The sequence below is a fragment of the Castanea sativa genome, chromosome 12 (genome assembly GCF_040712315.1).
Source record: "Castanea sativa cultivar Marrone di Chiusa Pesio chromosome 12, ASM4071231v1".
NCBI classification, from domain to species: domain Eukaryota; kingdom Viridiplantae; phylum Streptophyta; class Magnoliopsida; order Fagales; family Fagaceae; genus Castanea; species Castanea sativa.
In genome coordinates this window covers 23,821,963-23,844,116 of record NC_134024.1, presented here as the reverse complement: position 1 = coordinate 23,844,116, position 22,154 = coordinate 23,821,963, and the positions used below count along the sequence as shown (strand labels likewise).

General features: G+C 34.5%; 1 protein-coding gene across 1 annotated transcript; it reads right to left on the bottom strand.

Moving 5' to 3' along the window:
* Positions 1-1,778: 1,778 nt before the first annotated feature.
* LOC142619882 (polyadenylate-binding protein 2) lies at positions 1,779-11,030 on the bottom strand. The gene is made up of 6 exons (XM_075793232.1): positions 10,631-11,030; positions 10,393-10,495; positions 4,216-4,286; positions 3,158-3,349; positions 2,954-3,075; positions 1,779-2,200 (listed from the first exon to the last, which is right to left on the bottom strand). The coding sequence occupies exons 1-6, from the start codon at positions 10,799-10,801 to the stop codon at positions 2,155-2,157; spliced, it is 705 nt and encodes a 234-aa protein (XP_075649347.1). The 5' UTR covers positions 10,802-11,030; the 3' UTR covers positions 1,779-2,154.
* Positions 11,031-22,154: the final 11,124 nt, after the last annotated feature.

Below are 22,154 nucleotides of genomic sequence, written 5' to 3'. Positions count from 1 at the left end.
CTCAAACTCTCAAGTCTCTCAACTAAGCCAATTGGGCTGGGGAGGGCCTGGCCCAATTGTTTGATAGGGGACTGAAGGCCAGAAAAGGAGAAGACCCTGGTAACCATGCTTTTCTCTCTCTCCAATCTCACTTAAAAAATATATATATATATATATTTATATAAATTTTAATAATAAAAAAGAAGCTCATGTGTGTGGTCACCGTTTCCGCCTGCTTAAACTCTGTCATGCATGATGTGAAACCACTTGAACAATAGTGAGACTTGTCACTACTCGAATCCACAACTTCTGAACTCGCAAGTGTGATAGGTCACAAGAGCTTTCTACCACTAACCTCAAGTGTTTTTTTCTATCTTGATTTGACATTGGGTTATTGCAATATACTATCACCTCTCTTTCTCAACTTTTCCTATCTAACATTATTGAAAACGTACCATTAGTAAAGCCAAGGATAACTTTCAAGCAAAGGTAGATAGTCAAAAAATTGAATTCAACAACCATTCACAACCAAACACAATTTCATTAAATTTTTAGTATGATACCAAATGTATATTATGTCATAATGTATTTTTAGAAAAGATTCTGTGAATGGAGGATCCAAACATAGCCTAAGACCCAAAAAAAAAAAGGTGTTTAAAAAAAACATTGTTAATAGAGTTACTACAATGGGGTTAGACTAACTTGATCGTTGGATCATTGGTAGAAACATTTTTTCATAAATATCTAAATTTTCTAGGTTTTAATGTTTTTTAATAAATAATGAAAGAAAAAAAAAGAGGCAAATATGCCACAAATACGGTTGCTAATGACAAAGTCATAAAGGTTTCTATTTTATTTTTCTTGGGGAAGAGTTTAGGTTCAATTATTAAGGTAACGCTTTTTTTGTTTTTTGGCTAGATAAATAATAGGTGAGTGGAAAGGTGAGATTCAAACCCTAAAAATTGAGCACCACAAAGGATGTCAATGCCACCAGGCTATTACTTGAATCCCAAAATGATAGATAACACCTTTTGCTTTTCATTGATCAATAATTACATGGTTGAATCAATTGGGAAAACTTAAGCCATAACAACTAAGGAATTGCCCGAGTTTTTCTCTTATTGTTAAGCCCATATTTTGGAGTAAAACTTTGATGTTATTACTAAACCTATATTCTCCATCATTATGACCAATATTCTGACCTGTGGAATTACATATTTGCTACATTAAAGTAAGCTTTGAACTAGAAATAGCATCAAATTTGCAATATAATTGTTCTAATTGTCAGAGATTTGAAACCAAATTCGTTTCTCAAACTAAAAAAGTGTCTCATTTGCTATTCAGTTAGGCTTCCTTCCATGATTTGCCAATCTTAGTTTACAACAAATACACGAGCTTAACTAGAATTGTTCCCCCAGCTCATCTTTCAATTTTTTTTTACCATAATCTCTTATGCCATCTTGGGAATATCATGCCAAGTTCCAATAAGAAGAGAGCTAAATATGGCTAGGATAAAAGGAGTAGTAGTTTACTACTCTCAAAAAACTCAGTCAATTTTTCCCCCTGGGGTTGCAGACAAAAAACACATCCTAACATCAAACTCAAAACCACATCCAAAGATCATTTCTATGGACCTTTATGTCAAAGGTGCGGAAAATATTATTATATGGACTTATATCATGATACTTTCCCACACATCTGGACTCTGATTGCAATAAATAATGAAAAATTGAACTCTGTTCAGAGTTCAGATCATGTTACACAACAATCTCATACCATATTCAATAACAAGATAGCTCTTTCTTTTGATGAACATGCCTACCATAATAAATTTGGCAAAATTAATTTCCATAATTCACAACTAGAGTACATCATTCAAGTCAAATTTTTGGTGAACTTGAATTCTTCAATGTCTGAGCTCATCCAAACTGAATTGAAAATTACAAATCTAGCAGAACTTATAGAGGCCTAAAAATTCTTCACTACAATAAATATTTAAAATCTTTGCCTCTTTTTATCCCCTCCAAAGCAGGTAATTGTACAATATGATAAACATAATGATACTACTTGCTCAAATTCAGGGAGGAAGATCACATTAACCAATAATAACCATTATACAACGTATAGTAATGGTTTTTCTCATAATTGTGGCCACCAGTAAAGTAAGATTCAGCATTAGTATGGCCTGTACCGCATGGGTCTTCTGAACCTTGGAACCCTTCTGCACATAAGGACAAATGAATAAATCACATTGAGCAACATGAAATTTTGGTGCAGATGAAAATCATGAGTGGAAGTCAAGTATGGGCTAAGGTAGCCACTCCAATGAGGCAATGACAAAAGTACAAATAAATGAACAAGTTATATGAATGGTCTCAATTGTAAATTTGCAATTTAAGCTGGCTGTTGCATTGTATATTATATATAAAGGGGCTGGTAAATTTGTCATGAAACAGGCAGATTCTGTGTCTAGGAAGCAAAGAGTGCCTAGATTGATAATGGAAAAGATGACAGCCTAAAACCATGTACCAAAAAAAAAAAAAAGATAAAAAAAGAAGGTACAGACCCCGATAAAACAGCCATAAAGAGATTTGCACGACCATATTCCTACATGCATTCTTGTTAGCATGGACTCTCTCTCTCTCTCTCTCTCTCTCTCTTTGCCACATGGACCATAACTCGCAATATGAACCACATTAGTCAGAACTACTATTCTAGCAACAAATTGATTCTGCTAACCAAAGGCAGATCTTTTTCCCTCACAAATGAAATGAACTGGGCAAAAAATAATTCATCTGAAATTTAATAAATCATATGTACACTACAATGTATTTAAAACTTTAACAAACTGGAAGCCAAAAGATAGTAAAGTTAGTAGACACTCCATTCAATTTCAGTGAAAAAGTTAAATTCCCATGTTAATTTCTTTTCTATCCTTCCTCACAACCAAACTCAGTAAAATTCTAGTGCTTACCCATAACCATATGGAGTATAGACAGGCACGAAGGGCCTCCGGGGTCGAAAGCCTAAATATGGGTTAGGTCGCCTTCCCCGATACTGTTTCATTCCAGGAACGTTTGTTCGCTTAGCAGAAACCTATACAAAACCAAAACCTCCAACTATGAAAAAAAAAGTAAATTCAAGAAGTAATCAATAGCACAAAAGATGATTGAAAGACCTTCAATTGACGACCATGCAACTCCGACTCATTTAACAGGAGAGCATTCTGAACAGCATCAATTTCAACAAATTCCACATATGCAAATCCTTTTGGTTGCCCAAACTTGTCAGTCAAAATCGTCACTCTGTTTACTGTTCCACAAGATTGAAAGTGCTGCTGGACTTCTTCAGGCGTACAAGCATAGTCAACCTGATTGATAATAGAAGACCAAAATTAATGAGCACTCCAAGTCTCATAATTTTCCAACAGCATTATACAAATGAAGCATTAGAAATGAAAGTCACTGTAACTATTCTTAAAATAGTAATTGAAGTCCAAAGCAACCCTAAACAAATTAAACATGCACCACATAAAGTATGAATGTGTCAACCAAGTGCTAACATTTGGTTTCTTCAAATATACACATGTAATAACTTTGAGAAAATGAAGGGGGTTCATTATGAGAGGAGTGTTTTATGCATGTAATAATAACTTAAACTACTTGATTAATGGATCAACATAAATATCAATATACCCTTAAACAGTGATTTATTTATTCTTAAAAAGTAAGTAAAATTCATTCAAAAATAGAAGAGGCACAATCCCATCATATGTGAAGGCTACATTATCATCAAGTCCAATGGACTACAAGGAGTAAAAGTGAGCCGCTGATGACATCCATTCATATAAGGTCTTGAGAAATGAAAACTTGAGATATACCCACAAAAGATATCCTGATAATGAAATGTAAAATAGAATATATCAAGTGAAAAAACAAATGACAGATAAGCACCATTTTCTAAACCAATCTAGTATATTGGTATCTATGCTTACTAAGTTAACACTAGTATATTCTCAATGGAAAATTCCTTCTTTCAACTTGGTAGCAGCACCAAAAGGAAAAATCCAATCAGTTACCATTCAAATTGATATGTCCTGGTACAAAAGATACTCTATATAAATATGTCAAATAAATGGAGAGAAGATATATAGCATATAATATTGAAATTTGTTTAGAATACAATTTGGAAGAATTGGAATTAAAAAGGGCAAGAAAGGGATTGTTAAAATCTCACATTGCCAACATAAATGGACCGTGCATCCACCTCCTCCTTTTCAGCCTGAGTTGCAGAAGAACCGGATGAATCTTCATACATATTAAAAATGAACATATTAATTAACTAAATATTACAAATATGCTTACTTATATTGTAAGAAAATTTACATCCAGCACAAGACAACAAGAGGAAATGTGCAGAAAACAACAATCATACATGCCATCTATGGTTCAAAATGACTTTTGATCCAATGGCCTATTGCATGATTCTATGAAAACCAACAAGAATGTAGATCAATTCATAGGTTTCTATGAAAAGACCTAGCAATTATGTTCTAAAGATTGCTTTTTGATTAGATGCTGTAATTGGTTCTCTACTTTTACTTCTCTTATAAATTTCTTAGATCGACTGAATTCAGAGGCTAGAATATATAGGTTTTTCCTCTATCTTGGTGTTTCTCTTGTATGGATCTCATGCACCAGACTTGCAAACCCCCCCCCCCCCCCTCTCTCTCTCTCTCTCTCTCTCTCTCTCTCCTTTTGCACTTGCTAATGAATTTCTACCTTGTCGAAAAAATGTAGCAATTATATATATATATAGGTAGGCAGTGTGGGAGGGGGAGATGTGGTTTGAACCACAGACATGGGGCACCACAAAGGATACTATTACCACTGGGCTATGACTCCTTATAGACTATATAATACATCTTAGATATGGAAGTCTGAAATTATTAATTTGAAATTCATACTTGCCCAACCCATAACAACTAACAAGGATGATAAATTCAGTTTCTTTCCCCCACTGATTCATTAGAAATAAGCTTTTTACTATAAACAAGAATGAACTGATCTAGACATTACAAGTATATTAAATGTCCCAGGCAGAAGCAAAAGGCTAATTTATATATTATATACTAGTGAAAGATACAATATTATGGTCCTAATATATAGCTAGAAAAGGGAAACAAAACCACAATCACTTATATATTAGCAAATTAGGATGAAATTTCAAGTTCAAGTCATTTTAGCATCATTTGTGTTCTTGGCTCTTCGTATTTTTAATGGCCTTCCCAAGATTATAAATTAGACTTGCCTTTTGATGAATATTAAAAAATGGATGTGCAGGAGCAATTTCCCAAGATCCAAGGTAAAAAGCTAATCAAAATTCAGTGTTGTATTTAGGGATAAACGACACACATTTTAGGGACCAGATTATTTAGATCTTGCGGTATGGGCAAGGGAAACTCTGAGCGAGAAACTTGGGAGTGCCTCCAATTACTAGCACACGACATCAGTTGTAAGTCTCTTAGTTAGAAGATTTCATGCAGAATTCAGCCTTGATCCTCCAAACATCTATATGATGCCGGAAGACAACTTATACAATCTGTTCTATACAGGATTCCAGATTATTTGTTTAATAATTTTGCAGTTCTTAGCAGGGTGATTGCTCCCATTGAACAGAGTTCAATGCCACTTCTTGTAGGAAGACTGTTATGATAAAACAACAGGGTAAAAGTTTAGTTGGAAGATAATTTATAGTCCCCAAATCAAGGGGTTTAATTTTTTTTCTTTGATAGGTAATATAAGAATTACTATTGATGAAAATTGAGAAAGAAACATACAATGTGTTCATGAGAATGAACACAGCAAAGCACAAAACAGAACACAATAGAAAACAATCAAGAGACTAAACTAAGAGAAGAAAAAAAACAGAACAATAGAAGAGCATTCTGTAAAACCCTAGCACCGAGACCAATCAAAAAAACTTCTTTGGCACAAGCCTATTAACTCAAACAAAAACTTCTCAGAATCTTCAAAGGACCGACGATTACACTCCATCCATACAGTCCACATCAAACATCCTGTAATTAAATTCCAAATATTTGAATTTCCCAAGCCAATGATTCCAACAAAATAATAATTTTGCCACAGAGCTAGGCAAGACCCATTGAATACTGAAAGCCTGAAGCATAAAAACCCATAAAGAATTCGCATCATGACAATGAATAAGGAGATGATCCACAAATCTCCCACTGCACCGGCACATACAACACTGATTTGCCAAAATGTGACCTCTAAGCATGAGATTATCCAATGTAAGAATGCGATGACGAGTTGCAGTCTATAGAAAAAAAGCCACCTTTTTGGGAACCTTTGCGTTCCAAATGCCCTTCCAAGGGAAGATAGAGTTGGGAGTCGCCCTTAACTCATTGTAAAAGGAACGGGTATCAAACTTAACCATTTCTATTAAGACCCCAACACAAAGAATTGCTGCCTACTCCAAGTGGAAGATGAGCTTGAATAAAATCAAAAAATTGGGGGGCTTAATGACTCCATTTTCAAGCATAAATGGCTGCAGTTTGCTCATGATAAATGACTTCAGTTTCATGAATTAAAACAGACATGCTTAGAAGAGGAGGAAGCTTTTGGGATGTGACTGAATCAGTGGATAGTACGCTGGTCTTAGAGAAAGACCCTTAACCTTAGACAACTTTCAAGGCCTTTCTCAGAACACAAATGCTAATGGTAAGCAAACTTTTTTTTGTGGTTGTACATTTGGATGCAGCTTCTTGCTGATTGCTTATTAGTTGAAAGTTGGTTAACGTATGGTTGTACCTTGAAAAATGAGGCTTAAAAAGCTGTACACAAACAAATAAGCCAAAAGAAAAAGTTGAGGGTACACATACTAATCAACTTTAGAAATTTGTCTGTTTACTGTGAAATAGTTTCAAACTTCTCCAGAACTGATTAAACTATAGTTTGATCCATTCGTAAATAGATCCAAATTTACTTTATAGACTTTGGAGGCTGCTAGGAGCAGATTAGATCAGGTTGATTGGGTTTCATCTGGCATGGATTCTAGGAGCTATTCTTAGACACAGCTTTACTTCCTTGTTAGCTAATCAGAAGAGATTACTATGAAAGACAAACAGATTGAATGGGGATTTTAAAAGACACTCTTGTAGTATGTTCTGCAGAGCTGTTATTGAAACCTGAGATCATTTAATTTTCAAATGCACATTTTCAAGCATGTAATAAAAATGCAAGCAGATTTGAGGTAAGTCAAGTGGTTCGCATGGGCCAAAAATTATTTTGCAGGGTAATAGATGTACTGATTTGGTTGCAAGGTTGGCTAGGAATGCTCATGTTTATCTCTTGTAGCATAAACTTCCAAATTCATCAAGTTCATATAGAGATGTTGCCCATGTCTTGAATTCTGTAAAGCAGGATCCTTTTTTCTTTAAAAAAAAAATATATATCTTTTTATTCTTTAAACTTAATTAAGGACAGTGCCAAGTACCCTAAAGGTATACAAGAAAAATGCTTAAAAAATAGAATAAAAGTATTATATGAGATGTCTAGAAATTCTGTAAAAGAAAAAGATGGTAAGATTTAATGTTGCCAACCAATTGATCAGCAACATCAGGAACAATATAGCCCTTGGATGGCTAGACAAAATTACCCTATTTTTGTTAAATAATAAAGATTTATTGATATAAAAAAAAGGCCCAAGTATGTAAGGAGTATACAGGGGTATACAAATCAAAAACAAAAATTAAATAAATCAAGTAAACCTACAGTTCATCAGGCTCATCAAACAAGCAATCCTAGTATCTGAGACTACAAAATTTGGGCTTTGTTAATTTTCACAGCATCCAGAATTGATATTTCCTTGTCTTGTTTGAACCCCAAATCCATAGCCCTTCTCTTACATCATTTAAACCCCTAAATTAACGAAGTTATTTCTGGCTAATAGCTGCCTATTAATTCATCAAACCAGCCTTAAACCATTAATCAGCAACTCACAGACAATTCATGCCTCTAGTTTTCATAATTCCCACACCCTCTCTCCTTTGAAGCACTTCCACCAGCCCTCCCCCTCTGATGTATAACCTCTCCCATCTTCCTTCACAAAACGATAATCTAAACTTTTGATTTCATGCATCAAAGACTCTAGCTGTAAAAGGGCTATATATGAAAAGTGGGGAGTTTCTATACCTATAGTGTCAGTAATGGGTGTACAAAATAGCTACTTATTACTTGTAAGATGGGTGGTTTTAATTTGGCACATTGAGTTTATAGGTGCCTTAGCTTTTGTTTGTTGGATGTCAAAGTCAGCACTAGTGGTGCTTTGTATAATGACCCTCTTTGCTTTGCATTAAATCTTATTTATCCCCCTCCCAAAAATAAATGGAAGAATTAGAAATGTGACAACCTAATTAACATTAATTGTCCATGTACATAGACTTTTATATGATATTCTCCCATGCTTGTTTCTCCTAAGAAACCAGTAAGTAAGCCAAAGAGCTCTACTCAAATGGCACCTCCTCCCCTTGTAAGAGCAAAGTGGAGGGTGAGACACAGGTTCAAGACTAACTAGTTGCATGTGTAAAGAATCCACTAAAGTAAATCTTAGTATATGTTTCAATCCTTAAAATACCTATAAAAGTTTGTTTAATTTTTTTTTTTTTAACAAGTAAAAGATATTTTATTATAAAAGGACTTCTTCAAGTACATATACAATGGGCACAAAGAAGTCTAAATAATTACAAAGAATAAGTTATTGTATACAGAAGTGTAGCAACTCTTATAATTGGCAATGGAATTACAATTGGTAAAACCCCATGCACGAGACCAATCAAACAAAGATCTAATAAACAATGCTGCAATTGAGTCACCAAACTATCTACATCCTCAAAAGTACAACGATTTTGTTCCCTCCACAATGTTCACATCAAACACAGAGACTAAATTTCAAATATCCTATGTATGTTTTCCAACCCAGTTCTTCCAACCAAATAAAAGATCAACACGGCAACACCTTTTTTAGTAACACTCACTAAACCTCAAAAGATCTAAAAGCAAAACTCCACAGATCATATGCAATAGTTTAGTGTAACAGTAAAACAATCCACCATCTCCCTGCTGCACTAACACATACAACACCATTCTACTGACGAAAAACCTCAAATAATGAGATTGTCACATGTAAGGATCTTTCCCCAAGTTGCTGCCCATACAAAGGAGACCCTCCCTTTTTTTGATAAGTAACGAAAAAAATATATTAGAGAAGAACACAGGAGACCCTCCCTTGAAGCCTTAATACACCAAATACTCTTTCACGGGAAAGAAAGTGCACAGGTACCCCATAATGCAGCGTCAAAGAGCAAACATCAAATTCACCACTCCCTTTTAGTCTCCAATTAATTCTATTACAATCCTCTCTCCTTGTGATATTTCAGTAAAGAAGATTTAGAAAGGAGTTCACTGACTCCAACTCCTAATCACTAAAGTCTACGAAATCTGACATTCCAACACCACAACTCCCCATCTATTTGAATAACCAACACAGAATAAACTGATGCATCTCTAACTATGGAGCATGCATAAAAGTCTAGAAACAAAACCTTCAAAGGATGATCCTCGCACCAGATGTCATGTGTGCAGTGTGCCAAAACTGTACTTGGCTACCATCTCCTTCATCAAAGTGCACATAATATAGAAGTTTGTCCCATCCCACCTTAATGCTTTTCCATCGGCTGTCCATAAGTCTACTTTGTAGCCCTTACCCTTCTTCATAAATTTGTATCTTCCGTCTCATAGCACCATAAACGTTTCCCGCAATAAGGCTTGATTGAAGGTTCCTATCTTCCCTAAACCCAACCCTCCATTAGCAATAGGAAAGCAAACTCAATCACACCGAACCAAATGGTATTTCAACTCATCTCCCAAACCACCCCACAAAAATTCCCTCCACAATCTCTCTACCCCATTTGCCACACAAGTGGGGATGGTAAACAAAGAGAGATAGTACATAGATAAGCTTGAAAGTGTACCCTTCAAAAGCGTTATCTTATCCCCACCATAATCAGCTACCCATCTTCTCTAAAAGTCTATTCCATACCATTTTTGCCTTGAAAGGATTTCAATTTATTTCCTTTACTCACCTTTCCTTGACAAAAATGACAACCAACCAGACCACAAAGTACATAACAACAACAACAACAACAACAACAACAACATTAAATATAGTTCAATCAAAAAAGGCAGGGCATACAAATATCAATCAAAACTAGATAACAGTAGGATTACATTACATTACATCACTCAAATCATACATTATTGAATGAACACTCATATAAGAAACTAATATTATAATGCATACAAATCTAGAGAGAGAGAGAGAGAGAGAGACCTTGAACGGCGCCCATCTCTTTCTCGACTTTGGCCTGCATTTCGCGAAGAGCACCGGCTTCTTCTTCGATCTCTTTCAGCCTCTTCTTCATGTCCTCCAAGTCCTATACATAAACCAAAAAGAAGAAAAAAGAAAAAAAATCAAATTTTTTTAAAAAAAGATAGTAGAGAGAGAGAGAGTGTGTATGTGTGGTAGTAGTGAAGAAGAAGAAGAACAACAACAACAAGGGGGGGGGGACCTTGGAGTTAGGGTCAGGACCATCTTCTTGCTCCTGAAGTTCGTAATCACCACCGGCGGACATGTCGACGTCAGCGTCCATCTCGCCCTCGTCGGGGATTTCGCCACCGTACACTTCGTGCTCGTGCTCGTGCTCGTGCTCGTGCTCTTCTGGATCGTGCTCGTGCTCCATCTCTCAGTCTCTGGGTGGGTGTATAGTATTTAAGTGTGGTGGTGTCTGTGAGAGAGAGAGAGGGCTGTTGCTGGTTTAAGAGTGTTTTGTCTTTGTTTGTTTGGTTTATATGTGTTTTTGGGGCTATTTTTAGGTGAGGTTGGGGGATTTGGGATCGGGCGGTCGATGGAAAGAGAGAGAGATATATATATTGGAGATTTGGTTTTTCGGGAGAATAGGCTTGAAAGATAGAAAGCTTTAGTTTGTTTGTTATTTTTATGAACCGTTAGGGGTATTCTTGGGCTCTTTCTTTTTCCAATTACTCTCTAGTTCTTGGATTGTGTTTTTAGGGTTTTAGAGATAGTCTATCATCGTTTTTTAAATACCTATCAATTTTTTTGAGTGTATGTAATCTCCTGCCTCACACATAAAGTTATTAATGGAGGAATCATCTACATCAATTTATGTAAATTTTTGTAAAATAAATAATTTAATGTGACTATTTTGAAAAGTAAGTTTTTATGTTAAAATACACAATTTTTTGCACAAGTTGATGTATATGCTCTTAGGGGTATTTTTGGATTCTTCTTGTTTCCAATTACTCTAGTTTTTTGGATATTTTTTTTAGGGTTTTAGAGCTAGTCGAATACCTAACTATTCTATCAAAATATTTTGAGTTTTTTGAAGGAAAATGTTGAAGTCACAAAACATTTTACAAACTTTTTTTTTTTACAAATTGTTGATGTGGTAGGTGGTTATTAGTAAGTAAAAATGTGATTTTAGTTGTGGACCCAGATGAGAACTAGTAAAAATTTACCACATTAACAATTTGTAAAAAAATTATAACATAGTTTGTACCCGTAACATTACTCTTCTTTGAATACCTAACTATTCCTTTGAGTTTGTGTAATCTCTTGTCCCACGCTCCAAGTTATTAAAGGAGAAATTACACACATCAGTTCATGTAAATTTGTGTAAATTTAGATTGTTGCTACAGTAACAGTATAAATATACATAAACTTACTATTCATGTGCTATAGAAAGGGAGAGAAAGTAATAAAAAATTGATAAAGAAATACTATTTTAATGAAATATAGTGTAGAATAGATAATCTAATATGAGTGTTTTTGAAAAGTGATTGTGTAAAATAGAAAATGTAGGTTCATATGTTAAAATAGAAAAAAAATGTTTATACAAGTTGATGGGAATGCTCTTAGGTCTATATTTGAATTCTTCCATTTTCCAACTACTCTAGTTCTTGAATTATTTTTTAGGGTTTTAGAGCTAGACGAACAACTAACTATTATATCGAGTATTTTGACTTTTTGAATACCTAACTGTCTCACAAACCAAGTTATTATAAAAAGGAATCCTTTCAGAGGAATATAAATTCTTTATATAACTTTTTTTTTTTTTAACTTTATTTTATATTCCAAATAATCATAATTTGTCATGTATTCATTTTTACTTTCTATATAAAATGGCTAAAGTTTAAAATAAAAAATAATAATTAGACACATGGTATACCACAATCGGTAGAGTGTAAAGTAGAACACAAAAAAAGTACATATGATTTGTATTCCCCTTAGGAGTGCCTAAGATGCTTGCTAGAGGTTTTGAATGCATGAGCTCACATGTATATTGAAAGCTCTAATTTTTGTGAAAACACAAGAGCTTGTTTAGACCCCCAATTAAAAATTACGGCTCGGTTGCTTTTACTCTATCTTAAACTAAGTGTGGAATAAGAGTAAATGCGTGCAAACAACCGATGAAACAACTCTAAGCCATATTCAACCAATATTAACAATAAAATGAAAGCTTAAAGAGTAGAGAAGAAGGATGCAAACACAAGATAATATCGAGATGTGTTATCGAAGAGGAAACCGAAGAATTTGGCGAAAAGCCTCTTCGCCGCCCCCCAAGCGGTAAATTGATCCACTAGAGAATAAGTTGGAGTACACAAATAACAAAAAGACCCTCCAAGCCTAGTCTATCCCATGTACTTGAGCCCTCCAAGCTCCTGCTACCAACTGGCTTCTTGGAACCTTGTCTTCTTTAGCTTTCCTAGATCTCGCTTTTCAGCCCGATTGCATCCGCCAACGATTGGCTTCTTTCAATACTTTCCAGCAGCACCAAAACCTCACTTTACACTTAGAACGGGTGTGGTAAGTGTTTGAGTTACCAACCTCTCAAAGATTTGGATATGGAGAGGTAGGAGTAGAGGAAAACCACAAGGAAATGTGAGTATAAAAATCTCTAAATCTAAAGTGTATTTTCTAGGGTTTTCTCTCTGAAAAGCACTCTTTACAATATGTGGGCAATAAGGGTATATATAGTGTGGGTAAAGATTTGGTAAAACAAACATGACAAAATAGCCAAATAGAACGTTTCGCGAGTATTTTGCGAGAATGTCTTACCCGCAAGACACTCTCGAAAACTCCAGGCTGTCATGATTCTTCGCATTCCAGTCATGTACTTTACACGCGGCTACTTCGTGGGATAGCTTCTCGCGGGCTTCCCGAGAAATCCACTTGTCCTTCACTTTAAGCTTGAGTCTTCACACTCTCTCATACACAACTCTTACAATTAAAACTCCACATAAATACAGAGAAAAATGATTGAATAAAATTACAATTAAGTTTGGCACAGAATTAAAGCTAACACAAAATAGTTGTAAATCACAACTTTACATATATCATAAAAGTTTTAGGAACTACTAGAGATCTCACCAGATATGCAAAGATCAGCAACATTATTCAAAGACATGGCTCACGGTGAGTAAAGGAGAATGAGGATGGCCATGTTTTTAGTTGGATCAGTCCAATCGGGTCTCAGATAATAAAAAGTAAAAACTGCCACTTGACCAACCAATATCGGGTGTTTTTGACACAAACTTGTCGTTGATCGCCATATTGCTTTGAGTTATGAGAGGGGGGTAATTATAGGAAAAAATGCTAGTTTTCTAATTTTTGCTGAAAAATCATAAATTTTCAAAATGAAAAAAATTCTATGTAAAATTCTCCCAAGAACCTGGTTTCTCTGAAAATCCTAAAATTCCCCCCCCCCTCCCCCAAAAAAAAATCGAAGTGCAGAATTTTTTATCTAATATTCTACTAAAACCTTGATTTTATGTTTTCCTCATCAAAGACCTCATTTGCAAATGAGATCATAAAAGGATGTTTCCCTTTGTGTGATTCCCTTGTTTAAACTTCATCGACGGACCATATGATTCATCATGAAATAAGGAGATTTTGATGATTGAGCATGACTAGATTAGGCACTATTTAGACATTGGTTTTTTTCAAAACTATTTTTGATAGAAAAATTAGACATTGGTTTTAGATCAATTTTTGCAAACTTGCTTAATTAATCAATTATGCAATTGAGTTCCAAATTAGTATAGCAAGCATGGAACCATATCACAAAGAGTAAGTAGTGAAAATTAAAAACACAACGAGATATATATATATATTAATATTTATGGAAAAAAAAAACACAACGATATATATGGTAATAAAGAAGGGAAAATCTTGACGAGAAAAATCTTTTGGGAGTTTATTAGTAATCTCCTAGTGGGGAATCCACTAGAGTAAATGAAAGTACAACTATACAAGAATATGCCTAATTCTAGTATTGCTACCTACAATAGTACTTACTAACGTGATCACATGCGTGTTGAACTCTTTTACCTTTGCAAATTTCTTTAGTGCAAGAAGATCAGATTTGTGGCAAATACCACAACAACAGCTTGATTGTTATAGTCAATGCAACAACTTCCACTTGAAACCTTTGACGCAAACACAACAATAACTCATTTATCTTTTATGTTCATAATAATAACCTAAGCATTCATAAAAAAAAATAATGACCTAAGCAAGTCTTTTATATGTTCCCATTGACTTAGAGCACAAATCCCAAGGCTTGGGTCGTAATGGGCTTGAATTTGAAAAACTAGATTCCGTTAATTATTATTGAGGTTAGTGTCGAGCTTAAGGTGTGCATGGGTCGGGTTAGATCGGGTTAAGGAGATTTTTTGACTTAACTTATCATGATGGGTTAAAAAAAATTCAATCTAATCCAACCCAACCCAACCCAACCCATTACATAAATCCGATCCAACTCAACCCAACCCACATGGGTCGGGTTGGGTTGAACCCATGGGTTGGACAATTTTTTTTTAATTGCTATTATGGGGTGTTCAAGGACTGAGGAGAATAGGAAGCGGGGCATCATACGCAATACCACCTATAAGAGTGCATCTGACCTGAGGACTCTATTGACCCGAAAAGAGATAGAGAGGTGATGTAGCATTTTATGAGGGCTCGATTAAGAGGAATAGAGCCTGGGAAAGGGGTTAATACGGTGGGAAGAAACTTCCTGAAAGGATATACCTTCCCCCTCTGCATTAAATGCTTTGGAATAACTTTATCAGTTGCATTAATGAGGAAATGACCCATGAACAATATTTTTACAGCTAACAACCCCTTCTACCACTTTCAGTAGAGCCCTGATAGGACAAGTATCCTAAGAAAGGCCTTGAGGCATACAAATGGAGGGCTAAGATCCAAAGAAAGGGGATATATATAAGAGGGAAAGAACTTCCTAGTGAGGGGGTCCTTTTCTAAAAAAAGAAAAAGAAAATAGAAAGTGAATAGTGTATTACTTCACAAAAACCTTTGTAAATCATATATAAGAACTCCTCCTCGAGACTGATCGAGGAGAGCTTTATTCTCAATAATTGCATGATTTGTTCTTCCTTGTTTGGGCTCCACGACCTTACCCCTAAACTTAACCTGCAATTACACCAAAATTGTCTTCCCACACTCTACATAATTTTCTCCTATTGTTTGGACTGGGATTGAAGCACAAGGCACTAATGTTTAAAGTGGGCTTGGGCGGCCAAATCCTTGGTTCTTACAACTATTATTATTAAATTAAGCAAATATATATATATATATATATATATATAAATATAGATATATTAAAAAAACTCAAAGATTAGTATTAATGTAACTCCTTAAAGGCAGACAATACTAATAACTAAACAATAATAGTAATTTACTAGGGTTTGTGTGAACTAATTGACTTTTATATAGGATAGGAAGAGCTAGTTATTTTTTTTTAAAATTATTAATTATATAATATATTTCAAATATATGAGTGGGTTGGGTCGGGTTTGAAATTTTATGACCCGAACCCAACCCGACCGACTATCAAAATTTTTTTTGTAACCCAATCCAACCCACCAAGCCCTAAAAACTGACCCAACTCGCGCGGGTTGGGTCGGGTTGGTTTGGCTGGTTAGCTGCACACCCTTAAGCTTAAGTAAAGCTTGATCAGTTGAGCTATAATTGAGGTTGCAGGTTCTAATTTGTACATCAACTTTAGGTTTTAATTTTTTTGATTATATTGGTTTTAACTATCTAATTATATGATGTAAGAGAGTTTTGTGATTGTTAAATTAGCCTTTGTTCTTTTATTTACAAAAATCTAACAAGACACAATGCTTGGATGGGGTAAATATAGGAGCTTTTACATGAGATCCTTACTGAATTTAATCACTTGTCTTTTTGGTAAAGGGCTCTCAATCCCTTCAAAGTAAAGTAGTGTATAAAGTGTTCTAAAGCATCAACAAAAATTCTCTTGAATGAAGAATTTCTTCAGTTACTTTATTTGAGTATAGTGATGTCAACTATATAATATTTGAATTAGAAATATTCTATTCCTAAACCCAGATTGTAACAAAACCTCCACTGACAAATCTCAACAGAGAAGAAGAATAAAAACTAATATAGTTTGGGTATGAAAACATTTATCATTTAATTTTGTTAAAACATATCTATTTCTTTTCCTCTAGAAGTAAATTAAGTAATTAATCCAAGCTGACACGAGTCCGTGCTGCTCTTAACAATACAAACTTTACTTTTACCATTATAACTTGCAGTCGAGCAGCACAATATTAATTATACCGATCCAAGCAGGCAAATCTTTAACTGTCACACCCTTGTTTCCCTTGGAGTAGAAAAGTTGCAATCAAATTGAGCTGGTGCATGCAAGTTGCCTATATAAAATGCCTGGTTGAAATCTTCTTTAGATTTCCTTTTATGTATAGAATATATTCCTTTATGGTCAGCTAATTGATGCAGTTGACAAATGAAAGTAGAAATGCAAGACCCAGAAAAGGACTAGGCGATTTAGTCAGAGGGATGGAAAATTATGTAGCGGTCCAACTTCAATTCTTTCATTTCCTATAAATAGACTTTAAGATGTAGTATTTACAGCAACGATTGAGTTTACGAAATACTATTTGTGAGGAAGAGAGATCTTATGAAATATATTTGTGAGGAAGAGATCTAACATTAGGATAAGAGTCTTGTTTGGTAGCCAAGGATGACCTGCCTTCTTCCCCAACAGGTTTCAACATTCAATTATCGAGTCTAGAAACTCTTGTGTGGTTCGTAGGCAGTCTCTCCTTGGCTAATCTGATAGACTCTTCTTTCTCATGCTGGGCCTTCTCTTCTTCTAATCGCAAGCCTTCAACATTATTTTGCATTCATGATTCGTACCAGAATGTTGGAAAATATCCTACAAATGTGGCATGAGTTTAAGAAAAGGAATAAAGGTACATGAAAGTGAAATTCTTGTTAATGATGTTAGGTTCTAAAGATTAAGATTAAATGTTTGGAATCATGTTTGTAATGTGTTGACAAATCTAGAGCAAAATTAGTCTAGTCTAAGTGTTTAGAGTGTGTTTAAATAAGTGTGTTTAAATAAGTGTGTTTCAATATTGCAAAGTATAGCTGATTGCAGAAAAGGGAATTTAAGTTCTGTCATTCTCGACCGATCGAGAAATAGACCCGACCGATCGAAAATCGCAGATAAGGTTTTTCTGCAGAAGGTTATTTAAGTCCATTCAATACAAAAACCTTTAGGATTTCACTTAAACTTTTCTACATATAAAAAGAAAACCCTAGCTACGTTTTGAAGACTTTTGAGAGACTTGTGTATTACTCTTTGTAAGATTTGAGAGGTTTTGTACTTTCTAACTACACAAGATTATATCGGAGCTTAAACTACATTCAAGATTTGGTAGAGCTAGTTGTTGCATCAAGATCAATTATTGAAAGTGATCTGAAACTTTTGAGTGGAGTCTCAAAGTTACAAGCAATGTTGTGCTTGTGTTGCTGTTAATCTAAGAAGAGAAGGAGTCTGTGGATTCGGAGTTTTCACGTGGTCATGTCAGTAAGTTACTACATGAAATGTTTAGTTTCATTGGTTTTCCTAGGTGATCATATCATGGTGTTATTTACTTTTCCGCATATTTGCATGATGTGATTTATTTTTGTTTAACATAAATTTGAATAATTAATCTAAGTAATCACTTGGTTAATAAATTAGGTTAAACAATCTGTATAAGGGGTCTAAACAAACTTTCAAATGACTTGCATTTCTCCTCCAAATAGGTTTAATTTCATGGTTATGTAATAATTTCTTTCTATCTCTTTAAGCTAACAGGCTCTCTTCTCGATCTCTAAGGCTTCTTTAGCAACAAGCACTTAATCATAACTCTGATGCACTGGAAAAACATTTATATGGTGTATATATATATATATATATATATATATATATATATGTGTGTGTGTGTGTGTGTGTGTGTGTGTGTGTGTGTGTGTGTGTGTGTGTGTGTGTGTGTGTGCGCGCGTGTGCGCGCGCGCGCGTGTGAAGAATTGGCAGACAAACACAAGAAATAGTGCTTGCTGCTGGTTCTAGTCCCCGTTTGTTTTTCCTCCTGGACCATGATGATGCGTTCGCAGGTTCATCCTATATTCGATTATTTATTGGCCTATATCCACCACACAACGAAAATATGCACGACCACCTTTTCAGGATTGCTTGTCTACTAGATTACCAACTTTCTTCTAGTGGCTTTTAGATGAAATAACATTTTTGATATTTCAATGGACAGTCTTTATTTCACACACTGAAATACACACATACCCATACACATGAATAAAGGCCACACGGCTAAATAAAATAATAAAATATGATACAGTCAGCTATCCCAATTCCAGGTAAGCATTCTTCATGTTATCTAAGAATAAGTCAATCAAGTTCACTCTCTCTCCCAAGTTCACAGCGGATGGTTCTTGAAGAGCATGGGTAATAGAGGTTGGCTATATTCTTGAAAAGCATGGGTAGGCTATAGCGGCAATGGGAGAGGTGTGCTCAGCCGAAGACATAACCCTCTCCTTTACCCCAAGGGTCCAGCCAAGCTTTTCAAGAGATGTGCTATAATGGTCCAACTGAGCTTCCAGCTTAAGGGAATGCAATGAAAAAAAAGTCGAGATATCCAAACTGGGTATTCTTGGTTTTCTGAAAGGGTAATGGAAAGAGAAAAATCTATACTAACGTGATGAAACAATCTTCTAATTTCACCATCACTTTTCCCAAGCATCTACAGTTTACACTATTTAGGTTTTGATGTTAAACCAAAATTGTGTTTCTAAGACATGATTTTTGTATATCATGAATATTATTAAATTTTTGCGTAAGAGATATCCAAACTAATATATAGAAGTGAAATAGTGTTTCTAAGACATGATTTCTATATAACATGAATTCTATTGAATTTTTATCTTAGAAATATCCAAATCTGACCGGTTTTTATGTCTGTTATCCAAACTAATATTTAGAATTGAAATTGTCATTGTCTAATATAACAATAACAAAACTTGGCCCACCAAACATAAAATCCTGCTTTCGCCCTAGTTTAGACATTAATTCGATACTACAACCTTTGGATGGAGAAATGGTCCACCCTTCATCACCTCTCCAGGCTTCTCTTGGGGTAGTACGTGACTTTCCTTTTGGATTGTTATACATGTGAAGTTGGAACCGAAATTATTTAGTAAAACGAGTTTCGAAAGGTAGCGTGAAGGAACAAATGTAAAAAATTTCATGTGGTTGTCGCTGACAAAGATTTAAAACCCTCTTTAGATTGTTAGTTTTACTTACAAATTTGGTCATTTCTTGGCACGCAATTTTATATTCCTTAAGATATTGCACTATTCTTCCTCTCAGGGGTGGAGTCGGGAATTTTTATTTGGGGGTCAAGTTACAACACTAATATATTTATCAAGACAATTTTCTACACACACATGTATATATATTTTTTATTATACACACATTTTTTTACTTGATAATTAAGTTATATATATACCAAGGAAGTCAATACCGTACCGGAGGCTGTACCGGTCGGTACGGCTGTACCGGTTGGCCACCGGTACGATATATTTCGGATACCGATCAATACCGGTGTACCGTTTCGGGTTTACCGCTATTTTACGTATATATATATATACACACACACACACACACCAAAATCTTTAGAACTATGTTTATAAACATATAATATTTCACTTATATTATAGTAAATATAAAAGTTTATTATAAAACATTACCTCAATTCAGAACAAATTATTCATAGTTTTAGACTTTAGTATCAAATAAAAGAAAAAAAAACACAATATAAAAAATAGAAAGCTTAGTTGTTCATTGCATACTAAGAAAACAGATAATACTAAGAAGTTAACGTAAATAAGTTACCATTATGCCTTTACAAAAATTCAAAAATTACAAAACTAAAAAAAAAAAAAAAAAAGAAGTTTTTTTTTGTACTGGCCGGTACGCCCGGTATTGCTCGAAATTGGCTGGTATGGCCGGTACGACCGATATTTTTTCCGGTACAATATAGAAATGTACTGGTACCGGTGCATTGGCCGGTACGGCTGGTACCGGTACGGTATCGGCCACACTGATATATACACACACCAAAAAAGAAAAAGAAAAAAGAAGAGCTTAGTATTTTCAATCAGAATTATATTTGATAGCGATCTTTTATAAAATAAAATTCATTTTTACCATTTTCATAGTGAAATTCTTAAAAAGTTTCATTTTTGATACAAATTATCAAATTTTATATGAAAGTAAGTAAAAAAATCTTTCAATTGAACTAATAAAATTTTCAAAAACATGAATGATCTAAAACTTGGAGGAATAAGTTAGGCTCCAAGATTTTTTCAATGAGTCAATGATTTGTTAATCATTACATAACAGGTTGAAAAAGATAGATTCAAACATGTTTGAGGTCAAACTTTATCAAATATTTAATAGATATAAAAACATATTTTATAATAAAAAATAGAATTGCAAAAACTAAAGTTATGTCTCCATAACAATTAGACCAATTTTTTTTTAAGAGCATCACTGGACTAATTCAAATACTTGGGGGCCCAACTCTTATTTTTGTAGACTAAATTTTGAAAACATTAAAATGATTATATATATAAAAAAATAATTTCAAACTTGGGGGGGCACCTAGCTCCGCCCTTCCCCTCTTTGTTGTTTGCAAATCATCTAATTTTTTATGAGCACTTTGTGTGGCAAAAATTTCTTTTCGTTTTCAGTGTTTATTTATTAGAATGATTTTGTATAATTTCAATTTTTTTTTTTCATAAATTGATTAGGGCCTTTAGCCATTGAATGGCTTTCAAACTAAATATATGAATTCAAACCCACAATCTGACAAGCGCTATTAGCCTAATATTGTTGCAAGTTAAAATATGATTGCTTGTTCTCTCATTTTATTTTTCATCTTAAAGGTTCATTACTTTTGGTTGTCTCATCAGAAAAATCCTACTATTATTTTATGTATTTTTTATTAAAAAAATGAGGTGACATACTTTTTTTTTCTTCGTACTTGAATGTCTTCTGATTTGGATAAATTCATAATATAAGTTCTCTCCCTAATCGATGTGCAAGAATTCATAATGCGTTCACAAAGTTCAAGGAATTGGCATATTTAGTGTTGTTGTTCACTAAGTACTGGTGGTTTCTAGTCTGATGTTAAGATGCAGGCTTTGATTCTTATTGGAAGCTCTTGTTTGCATTGGTGATCTATACTTGTTGAGCCTTGTAACCAACTGCAATACATCAGGCAGCAGGCAACTCAATGCCCATGGATATGCTCATCCTGCCTGTAGAGATCCAAGGCCTACAACAAAAACACCAGCTTCAATTAGTGCCTAGAATCCCTAGATCAGTACCAAGAGCAATTCTAGCCAAAACAATGTTGCATGTCACCGAATCAAGATTGATTTTGGTTCTATTGCAGTGGGAGAATTAATTAGGGTTCTGTGGTGGCAGAATCGGTAATGGAAGGAAGTTTGGTGGTAAAGACAGCATCAAGAGCTGAGCATGTCACTGCATCAAGATTCATTGGTCCCCTCTGGTCCATTTGGACTAATTGGGCCTTAAATTGTTTTTTTTTTATTTATTTTTTTACAATTTAGGTCAAAAATTCATTTTTTCCTTA